At 47.9% G+C, this 11,680-nt stretch overlaps 1 protein-coding gene across 1 annotated transcript in view; it reads right to left on the bottom strand.

The window, feature by feature from the left end:
* The window catches only part of AGAP2 (ArfGAP with GTPase domain, ankyrin repeat and PH domain 2), a 119,796-nt gene extending 108,812 nt beyond the window's left edge, over positions 1-10,984 (bottom strand). Inside the window, exon 1 of the mRNA XM_081844299.1 lies at positions 10,459-10,984. Coding sequence (XP_081700425.1) covers positions 10,459-10,618 — 160 coding nt within the window. The 5' untranslated portion in view covers positions 10,619-10,984. The remainder of the gene's footprint in view (positions 1-10,458) is intronic.
* Between the last annotated feature and the right edge of the window lie 696 nt (positions 10,985-11,680).

Below are 11,680 nucleotides of genomic sequence, written 5' to 3'. Positions count from 1 at the left end.
CCAAGGGAGCCCATGGTGCCAGAAACAATATACTGTGAAGCTGTCTGCCTCATATCAATAGGCAGGGAGTTCCAGGGTGTCGCCACACTGAAAAATCGGTTCCGTACAAGTGCAGAATGGATCTTGTGTAGCACTAGCAAAAGCACCAATTCTGCAGATCTAAGGTGTTCTTCCCATCTATGGATTTACGTTGCCACGTGTCTCTGGGTATATTAGCATCCATCTGCTGGGAGAAACTATTCTTCTGCCTGTGGCACTTGCCTGGGGAGAAGACAGAAGAGCGCCTTGCTGCTGCCAACAGCAGGGAGGGAGCTCTCTGCTGTCAGGGCTGTTCATCCCCATTGTGAAGCTAACCCCAACGGACTGGATATCAAGGAAAGGGGGTTCCCCCCGCTGCTCCCTTTAGGAAGGGGGCGTGCTTTTAGGCAGCCAGCTGCCTGCTGCTACTGCTCAATAGATCCATTTCAAGCTGCTGAGGATCAGCCGATGTCTCCGAGTCCCCAGCAAGATGGGAAGTGACAAGAGAGGCAAGCGCTTTTCACTTGCTGTTTCAGGCTCTGGTGCGCACAAACATTGCAAGGGATGGGCACGCACACTAGGGTATCCTGCTTTTGCCTCCCCCGTTCCGTTCCGAGGACCCCCTACTGAAGCCAAGTGGATGGTATGATTTCATAGAATCATAGAATCATAGAATCATAGAGTTGGAAGAGACCACAAGGGCCATCGAGTCCAACCCCCTGCCAAGCAGGAAACACCATCAGAGCACTCCTGACATATGGTTGTCAAGCCTCTGCTTAAAGACCTCCAAAGAAGGAGACTCCACCACACTCCTTGGCAGCAAATTCCACTGTCAAACAGCTCTTACTGCCAGGAAGTTCTTCCTAATGTTTAGGTGGAATCTTCTTTCTTGTAGTTTGGAGCCATTGCTCTGTGTCTGCTTCTCTGGACATCTCAGGTATTGAGATTTCTTCATCTCAAGTATTGTCGAAGAGAGCAGAAGGGGCTCGTCATCCTGGGAAGGTAGTCCACCTAGGGAAATGAGCACTGATCTTAAACGCCCACTGCCTTGCGGCCATACTCACTCTTGAGAAAAGCTTCGGGAGAAAACCCCAGGGAACAATCCATACCTCTTGCCTTGAAGGACATATTTGGGAGAAGAAAAGGCTAAGGAGTAAACCCTATAGAAATGTGGAGTCTCTAAGATGGTTGAATAGCGCCTCATAGAATCATAGAACTGTAGATTTGGAAGGGACCCTGAGGGTCATCCATTCCAACCCCTTACAATGCAGGACTCTTTTGCCCAAAGTGAGGCTCAAACTCACAACCCTGAGATTAAGAGTCTCCTGCTGTACCAACTGAGCTATCCCAGAAGTTTCATACCAGGGCTGGGGAGCCTGCGCTGTTGTAGCATCCGCTGGGTGCAATTCTCAACTTGCACATGATGTTGGCAGCAACATCATAAAGTGTGTGTGAGTCCAGAGGCCGTTGAAAAGTCTAGCCTTTCCATTCCAAAGCCGGTCAGCATGGAAGCAGTCCCCACCAACAGTTTTCCAAGGCTGTTGGACACAGTGGCGTAGCGTGGGTTGTCAGCACCCGGGGCAAGGCAAGTAATTTGCGCCCCCTAACCCGTGGATTTGCGCCCCCTAACCTAACCCCCAGATGTTGCGCCCGGTGCGGCCGGCCCCCCCTGCACCCCCCACGCCTACACCACTGGTTGGACACATTACAGTTTGCTCTGGCTCCTGTGCTGTCTTACCACTGGTGTTTGGAAGCTGTGAACACTGATGCGAGCCATCATCCCTATCGATCCTGCAAATTCTTGAGAAACGCTGCTGTTTGATGCATTACCCCTCAAACCACCTTCCACCCGATTTGAAAACATATAATCCAAATTCCCTTTGCAGTTTAAGCTCAGGTGTGTACGTCTGAGGACAGCCGCTGCGTATGCTCAGACAACAGCTTTGTGAAAAGGAGTTCAGGGGTGTTGCAGATGTGGGGGTAGGACCAGACAGGAAATGTGCATTAGGTGAAGACATCCCTGCCCCTTTCTGGTGTGTATGCAAATATGACTTGAAACACACGGGTGCAGAGAGAATGGCCTTGCTGAGTTTTAAACTGCTAATGTGTGCATTAAACACCTTTTAATTCTCCCTTGTGCTTTTAGACAACGGCTGCTGTGCAATAAGTCTTCTTCGGCCTTGGGCTGATTCCATGCCTTCCCTGTTCCCTCACAGCCTAGTGCTGCCCTCATGAGGCAAGTCACCCGCAGGCCTTGCGATCAGGAAGAAAATACAAGGCTGAATTATCATGGGTTTGCTTATCATGGGTTTGAAATCATCCACCTTCTCCTATCTCTGTCTAAATTCTTTCCCCTCCCATCAAATTCCCCCTCGCCCTGACAGACTTTTCACATAGATCTCTGGTGGTACGGGAAGCACCACAAAACACTCGGTGGCAGGACGTTGCGCGTGCGTGTTGAGGAAATGAAACCATTTTCTACAATTAATGAATTAACAAGTTGACATGCATCATGCCCCTTGCCAGCAGAGGCTGAGCTTTATGCTAGGGTTGCCATATTCCGAAGAGCAAAAAAGAGGACACCTTTCTAGCTGGGCCTTACCTTTGCTGTCTTCGGCCTCCTGCTCACGAGACGCTGCGTCTCCAGGCGATGAGAGGCTGAGCGGCCCTCACCGCCACAAGGCCGAATGGTGTACAAACAATAAAAAATGAAACCCAGGGCATTTTGCAAAATTTTAAAAATCCGCCCTGAATGGTGATTGTACCTTTGAAAAAGAAGACATGTCTGGGAAAATCTGGATGAATGGGCACCCTATGCTGTGCTCTTAAGACCAGACCTTACAAAACAAAACACAAGTCAACACACTGGGCTGCCAACCAGCCCAGCCAGGCTGATTACTGAGGCAGCTGCATTTTACAGTGGGCGCTCGGGTTGCGAACATGATCCGTGCATGATGCACATTTGCAACCCGCAGAGTCCGCAACCCGCAGCTGCGCGAAACCTGGAAGTACAGTGGTACCTCGCAAGACGAAAAATTAATTCGTTCTGCGAGGTTTTTTCGTCTTGCGAATTTTTCGTCTTGCAAAGCACGGATTTTGGAAAAGCTTCAAAAATCACCAAAGTCTTCAAAAACCTCAAAAAAAGGCTACCACACCACGTGCTATGAGTTGCTCCTCGAAGTCAAGTCGCAACTGCACCCCCTGAATGCACCCTGGGTATTAACGATGTCAGGGGTTCAGGGAGAGAGGCGCAGAGGAGGGAGGAGACCGAGAGTGAGGGAGAAGGATTCCAGGCTGACGAGGAAGAGGACGACAATGACCCGAGATGGTCCATGAGTCCGTCCAGTGAATCGGAGGATTCCCAAAAGGAGCCCCCCTGGTCAAGCCAAGGGGAGCCCAAGGGGGAAGCAGTCAGGAGCAGGGGAACGTAGGGGGAACCGCCAGTGGGAGTTGGAGATCGGGACTGGCTTCTCCACCGGAACGGAGTGAAGAGGGTGGAGTTACCAGTGTGTCGGGAGGAACAGAACAAGGAGCAGAGGGGGGAAGGAGATCGGGGCAAGACGTCCTGCCGGAAGGGGCGGAAAGCAGTACCGGGAGCAGTGTGGCTGTTGAAAGGAAGGTCAGGAGCAACGTACGCGCGCCAAGTTCAAATGTGGAGGCGCGCGGAAGTGGGGAGAGCTCTGGGGAGGAGCCTGGTGCCAAGCACGAAGGAGGGGGGAGCAGGCAGGAGAAGACTCAGCCTCTGGGGAGTCCCGGAAGGAGGGAACACAGGGGGGCAGGAAGACCCTGCGGAAAAGGAAAGAGAGGAAAAGGTGGAGCAGCACAAGCCTCTTAAATTGGTGCAGGGAGGGACGGACTCAGAGGGGACTTCTAACATCTAAGGGTAACAGATGCGGAGCCACGGAGTTTGGATGTAATGACGACAATGATCTTCAATAAAACTTTTGTATATAGCTTGGACTGGACTTTGGTCTCTTGTGAGCTGGGACCCAGGGTGGCTCTGACAAACGGTTTTAAGAAAAAGGAAACAAACTTGCAAGACGTTTTCGTCTTGCGAAGCAAGCCCATAGGGAAATTCGTCTTGCGAAGCAACTCAAAAAACGAAAAACTCTTTCGTCTTGCGAGTTTTTCGTCTTACGAGGCATTCGTCTTGCGAGGTACCACTGTAATCCGTTCTGGTACCTCCGGGTTTTGGCGGTCCGCAACCCGAAGAAACTCAACCTGAAGCGTCTGCCAATCTACAGGTGCTGTTTGATCTATTTATTACGTTAAGGCGGCCATCCTAAACCCACTTGCCTAGGGGTAAGCCCCACTGAATTCATAGGGCTTATTTATTCTGAGTCCATTTCTCCTCCATCTCTGGCTTCATGGCTGAGAGTGCATGTGAAACCAAGTCTCCTCTGTCCTTGTCCAACACCTTTAAAGACACTCACAAAGGCTCACAAGGTTACCCGTTCACATAAATGGTGCTTGCAAGTGAACAGGCCTAGAAGGCCCAGCAGAAACTTTCCCTGCTTCTAAGATACCCACATGGTGACCTTCCCTTGTGTGAGTCAGCCCAGTTTACTTGGAATGTCACTTTTAGGGACTGCTGATAAGCCGGTATTTCCATGTGTGTATATTAAAGGGGCACAGAGTTGTCTATGGACGCTCCATAATTCACATGAGACACCCTGCTACACACACTTAAGGGGGAATCAGAAACAACTTTTACACTTAGAAGAGGATGAATTATATATAGTACAGGGCCTCCTCTACAGTTACACCAGAGTTTTGGAGCTCCCCCCGCAATGTTGGGGTGTGGCAAGTACATTCTATCCCCTCACTGCTAGTCTTCCAACAGAAAGGATATACTGTTTTCATTCAGAAGGCATTTGGGGCACCAATATTCCACACACACACCCCAATTGCAGACCTGTGATTCGTTATTTTTACAGCTTCTTGTCTTTTACAGCTGTTTATTAATTCCATTGTAATGTGTGCTTCAGTACCAGATGGTGCCCTGGATTTTTAAAAAATTAATAAGCAAAATAATATATCTTTATCACATTGCAGATTCTTAAACACAAATATTGATCCACCAAGGGCCCAAGAATGATGCACCAGAGCAGAATAGAGCCTGTTTGGGAGCATTTATGTATATGGCCAGATTGCTACACAAAATGACTATTATTGTAACCACGATAAAGGTCTGTGTTCAGTGGCGTAGCGTGGGGGGTGCAGGGGGGGCCGGCCGCACCGGGCGCAACATCTGGGGGTTAGGGTTAGGGGGCGCAAATCCAAGGGTTAGGGGGCGCAAATCCATGGGTTAGGGGGCGCAAATTACTTGCCTTGCCCCGGGTGCTGACAACCCACGCTACGCCACTGCCTGTGTTCCAAGTGCACATGCCAAAGCCACCACCATCCCTTTGCTTCAAAAATAGGGGACAATTGTTGAACCTGGGTATTACTATGAGGGATTAAAGAAAGACAAGGCGCAACAAAGGCTCTTCAGCTACAGTGCTTCGTTAGAAGTTTAATTTCTGCATGTAGCGCGAAGCAAACCTTGCTAAGAATCTTGCTCCCTCCTCCCATCTGAATCTTGCATGCTTTATTGCCGAAACCCTATACAGTGGTACCTCGGGTTACATACGCTTCAGGTTACATACGCTTCTGGTTACAGACTCAGCTAACCCAGAAATACTGCTTCAGGTTAAGAACTTTGCTTTAGGTTGAGAACAGAAATCGTGCTCCGGCGGCGCGGCAGCAGCAGGAGGCCACATTAGCTAAAGTGGTGCTCCAGGTTAAGAACAGTTTCAGGTTAAGAAAGGACCTCCGGAACAAATTAAGTACTTAACCCGAGGTACCACTGTAAATAACAAGTGCAGAAATACAATGGCCATTTGGAATTACAATTGCCGTTCTGGCTACTGTTACATCTTGTGAGATAAACTACCTAGCATCACTTCCATCTTGAAATTTCACCACCTATCCCCTTCCATTTCCCCTCATGAGCCATCATACATGCGCCTCCCTCCCTCCCTCCCTCCCTCCCTCCCTCCCTCCGTTCCTTCTCCCTAAACAATGTTCTCAGCTCATCAAAGACGCTAAATAAGCTTGTAAAGAGCTGAGCTGCTAGACCAAAGTAGAGTTTCTTGCAGGACCTCAGTTCATGAAGTTCATAAGAACCTAAGAGCCTACTGGATCAGGCCATGGTCCATTCGGTCCACCATCCTATTCTCACAGTGGTAACAGTGCTGGTAACAGTGGCAACTAGTTTTGGGCCAGCAGCCTACCTGCTTTGTGTGCAAGGCACTAAACCTCTCATCAAAATATCGTTTCAGCAAATTTGATTACTGCTGTTCGTGAACATCCCGTGTCTCTTTCTCTTCCTCCCAACCACAGTGCCTAGAACAGAGATGGGTGACCCGATTCCCCAGATGCTTTTGTGCTCCATCAGCCCCAGTCAGCATGGCAAATGGTCAAGAGACAACTTCCCCCATAAGTTGTCAGTCCCTTGCCTGAAACTACATGGTTCACATGGGTGTAGAGACAGGATATCAGTAAATGGGAGGAGGCTAAAAAAGATCTCCTACCCAGCCTTCTGAATGTGACTCTGTGTGTTTCTGCTTTGAATTTCTGCAGTCAGGAGAAAATGTGCAGGAAATTGCAAAACCTATGCATAACCACATACCTCCTTGCATGAGATCTACTATCCAGAAAGCTTAGACTGCATGAAGCAGTTTCTTCCAATACATGTAGCTCAGATACATTTTATCAGCACTGGGGGAAACTGTGGCTTCGTACAACCTTGCCTTTCCAGTACGGAATATTGCCTGCCTATTGTCATGTGTGTGAGAATCTTACCTGCCTCTAAGTTGCTGCAAATACACGCCTGGGAATCAGATGTTCATGTGGGAAGCTAAATATGGAATTTGTGAGGTTTTCTGTTTAACTTTCGCAATGCTGCTGAAGGGGCTTGAGGAGAAGGTAGCTTGGAGTCTACTGGTAGATTTCTGCATGGTTTGCAGTAGATCGACAAGCGACAAATCAGGCTGCCGAGTTAAAGAAAGCTGGCCAGGTGGGAACTTCCACGCTTGCTAATGTAGCTTGGGGCAGCTTCACTTCTTGAGAAAAGATGGCGAGTTCTGTTCAGCTGTGGCACTGAAAATACCTTTCCAGGCTCAGAATGTGCTCCGAGGCACCTTGTTCTTTTAGTTATAACATCAAGCACGGGCTTGCTGAGGCTGCTGGGAGATGTAGCTCAGGAAGGGAGGGCCAAAGTCTGGCCACACCTGCTCTACGTCTTTTGCACCTGCCTCTCTTGAGCTCATCTTGGAATTCTAATTTTAAAAAAAGTAGGTCTGGCAAGCCCAACATCTGCCCGCCCCTGCAGTACACACTACAACTGGGCTGCCACCTTTCCTCCATTCCATTAAAAGCCAAGAAGGTGATTTGATATAGATATGCTGGAAAAGCAAAACACTGCCTTACAATCTTATTGCTAAGGTTTATTAGGATCTGATTTCTTTCCGCAGGGCCTGTAAGACACAGTTGTTCCGCCTGGCCTTTGGCTTGGAGCCAATTTGATTCCCTCCCCCTCTTTCTTTTTCCTTTCTCCTCCTGTGATGAGGCTGCATTTTAATATTTTAATGTTTCAATATTTTTATTGTTGTATTTTAATTTTGTTTTTAAGTTGTAATCATTCAACTTGTTTTTATTATTGCTTGTTAGCCGCCCTGAGCACAGCCTTGGCTGGGGAGGGCGGGATATAAATAATAATAATAATAATAATAATAATAATAATAATAATAATAATTGGCATTTCACTTGTATTGTAAAGGGAAGCGCCACAGCAGTCCCAGGTTCATTCACCACATCTCCAAGTACAGCTGGGAGGGTCCCTTGCCTGAAAATCCTGGACAGCTGCTGCCAGTCAGGGCAAACAATTCCAGGTTAGATAGACCAATAGGCTGATTCAGCATAAGGCAGTTTCCTATGTTCCTAATGCATTTTAATATATTAAGTTAGACATTTTTTAAAGTTATTATATACCTCGCAAGACCTGATGTGAAAGGCACTATAAAAACGTTCTAATAAATAAAATAATATCAACCATAATATCAACCATGCAGACGACACCTCAGCACATGCAGGATGCAAAATGGCAGTGTTTGCCACAGAGCCTTACACATTCATGTGTGTGTGCATTGACACACACATGCGCTAGAGATGGAACACATCCATTTCAGGGCTGTCTTAAGCATATGCGGTGCCGGGGTGCAAAGATCCGCCTGGCCGCTTCAGCGTCTCACTGGCTCAGTTGCCCCCGAACTCGCGGCAGCAGAAGAGCCAGCTGTGGCACTCCAACCAACGGGTGGGCTCTTCCCCAGACTCAACTCTTGGGTCCTGGACTCTCAGCCTGGCGCCCCTGAGAGCCTGGCGCCCGGGCTCCATTCCTCACTCAGCTCTCTTAGCTTCTAAATATCCTTCAGTCGAACACTGAAGACTGACAGCTATAGCAAGCCACACTGACGAAACAACAGGAACCATAAAGCAGACTGACCCTACCAAATGAAATTCGGAAACGACAAAAAGGGGGGAAAAGGAACCATTCTCAAAAGATGCTGAAGGGAGTGAGGCTTTTTATTAATGCCCAATGCATTTTGGCCCCAAAAGGACTTCCTCTGGACAAGAGTTAAGAAAGTCTGCTTAAAACACACTTCTTTAAAAAATAATGCTTTTATATATTTTATATTTTATAAAAACAGCACAATATATATATATATATATATATATATATAGTGCTGTTTTTTATTGTTTTCCATGGAGAAATACATCATCTGTTTACAAAATAGCTCTTGAAAAATACAAGGAGTACAGATACTATATATATTTTAAGCATGGTTTATTCATTGTTGTTCAGTTGTCTTGTTTTATTTTAGTAGAAAAGCCCCCCAATGGAAGCACTTTGGAGCCCTAGCCATAGCAAACCGAGTCACTTCTGAGCATATAATCCTACTAGCTGATGGAGGCCCCTGACTGCAGGTGGCCATTGTTTCCTCATTACGTATATCATTTCTGCTCCGGTCTTATCCTAAACATTTGTCAGGCTGCTGCTGTCCAAATGTGGCATCACAGCAGCACTGGTGTAACAAAGCTGGAAAAGTGACCAGCGCAAGGCAGTCAAAAATTTAAATACGAGCAGACTAATTTCCTTTAAATTGACGCTTTCAAATGCATTAACAAATTAGACACCTGTGCTTAACAGTTAGCCCAGTGCTGTGGCACTCATTGGCAGGTTGCTGATCCATTGAGTAGATGTACTTGTTACTCATCAATTAGGTACAATGCTGCCTGCATGCTTTTCATACGGGTGCAGATTTGCAGCATGATCCTGATGACGTTTCGCATGCTTGAGCCCTATTGATTTCAGTGGGGTTTAATAGTGCTCATGCTTAGCTTTTGGATATCTTGTACCTCTCGTGTGCCCCCTTCCCATTTTTTTTTTTGTGATGGAAGCCATTGCGAAAAAGAAGAAGCAGACATTCTAGGAAGAGGCCTCGTTATAAATATTATGTATTAAATTCACCGGTATGATTAGTCAACTAAAGTGGGGTTAGGGAATTTCCAGTCTGTGGTCTGAAAGTGGCCTTCCAAGCCTTGCTGTACAGCCTTTGACCCCTATATCCGCAGGCCACCCCCTTCACCAGCCCATCTCTGTGCCTTGCCAGATTGTCTTCTTGAGCTGTGGGGATGCTTCTTGAATAGATGTCTCTATGGGCATAGAAAAGTCCAGCTCTTGTGCAGCTGGAATTCCCCCAGTAGATGGCCCACGAGGGAAGGTAATTCTCAGGCTGAAAATGATGCCACAATCCTGAACTAAAAGTTCAGTCAGATTAGAAGCTTGCCCCCCCGCCCCCTTAACCCAGACTAGTTTGTGATGATGGCAAGGTACACCTGGCAAGGTAACCAGGTTGCCCGGGGGGGGGGGGGGAGTTGGTGGGAACAACCAGCTCTTCTGCCTTTAGCATCAGCTTGGTTAAGCTTTTTGTCATGAATAGATAAGCACTGTCACCTGCTGATGTTGGTCATGTATGCTTCTGTTAAAGGCAGAGGAGCAGGAGGCAGTAAACAACACCACTTGGCGACTTTACCTACAATACATTTCTATCTGGATGTTAGAGCCCTTTCATTTCAAGAGTCAATTTGACTCTTTCGGGTTACCACTCCCTTCCTTCAAGACTTTCAGAGACTTTGAGGCTTTGTGGTATATGCAAATTGAGAGAGTTAAAGCAATTTAAAAGATTGACCCATTAACGGCCCCAGGAGAAGTGCGGAAGGAGGGGAGAAGAATTCACTCCAACAGAGTGTTTTTAAATGAGTGGTCCGAGAGAAAAATGCTTCCAGCCTGCCTAGACAGTCCCTCCATCGCTCCCTTTGAAAGGCCCAGCCCCGTACCTCGCACGATGCTCAGGGAAGTCTTGATGTTGCTCTTCAGATGTGGGTCCCCGACCAGCTCCACCAGCCGGAAAAGTTTGTTGAGCTGCACTTTCACGCTCTCATATCTCTGTGCCTCAGTCCGGATGGCTGCAGATGTCAACTGCCTTTGCACATTCATGATGGACGTAAAAAACAACAACACAAAACCTCTTGACAGGGCAGGCAGAGGATCTCAGCCCATGGTACAGCTCCCAGTTCAGTGTCTTCTCTTGCCAGAAAACTTACGCATGCCTCATGTGCAGATAAAGCACCGACCTCTCTCAGAAGTTGGCCTGTTTCTCTCTCTCTCCCTCTCTCTCTCTTTCTGTGTCAGTTGAACTTCCTGAGCAGAGCGTCACATTTCAGAGCCACTGCTTTCGGTCCCCCCATCCCTATCTGATTCTGACACCAGGCAAGGGCGTAGCACAACCAAAATACAGCGCAGCTACTTCTCAGCCCCGGCTGTGTGAAACATCCTCCAAGGATCTCAGGCAGAACTGGGTGCACCCAAAGCAGGCGGGACAGGATTGGCAGGTGTTTGGAGCTCTGGCTTTCCAAAAGGTGTAATTATGGCAATGCTTTTTTGTTTTGTTTTTTCTTTCTGGCAGCTGCACCTAGATAAACAAAGAGCCATGTGAAGGCACTCGAGAGGCCAACAGGCATGCAGTTTGTCATCGCCGTCCATGTCTGCAGACACACCCATCCAACATTGACGCATCATTTTTCGTAAGTGTATGCTATCATCCTGGCAAGGAGAAACCAGCACCAGGAGATGAAAGGCAGACTTGGGTCTTTAACGGGTGACCTTGCGAATGTAAGACCATGAAAAGAGCCTTGCCAAAGGCCCACCTAGTCCAGCATCCTGTTCTCACACTGGCCAACCAAGCACAAGAGCCCTATCCCCTCCTGTGTTTTCTTGAAATTGGTAGTCAGTAGCAAAAAAGATGGTGCTGTGAGTTAAACCACAGAGCCTAGGACTTGCCGATCAGAAGGTCGGCGGTTCGAATCCCCGTGATGGGGTGAGCTCCCGTTGCTCGGTCCTTGCTCCTGCCCACCTAGCAGTTCAAAACCACTTCAAAGTGCAAGTAGATAAATAGGTACCACTCCGGCAGGAAGGTAAACGGCGTTTCCATGCGCTTCTCTGGTTCGCCAGAAGCGGCTTAGTCATGCTGGCCACATGACCCGGAAGCTGTATGCCGGC

Source organism: Podarcis erhardii (genome assembly GCF_964252035.2).
Source record: "Podarcis erhardii genome assembly, chromosome: 2".
Lineage (NCBI taxonomy): Eukaryota > Metazoa > Chordata > Lepidosauria > Squamata > Lacertidae > Podarcis > Podarcis erhardii.
Note: the sequence above shows the minus strand (reverse complement) of the source record. Positions and strands in the feature narration are given on the sequence as shown.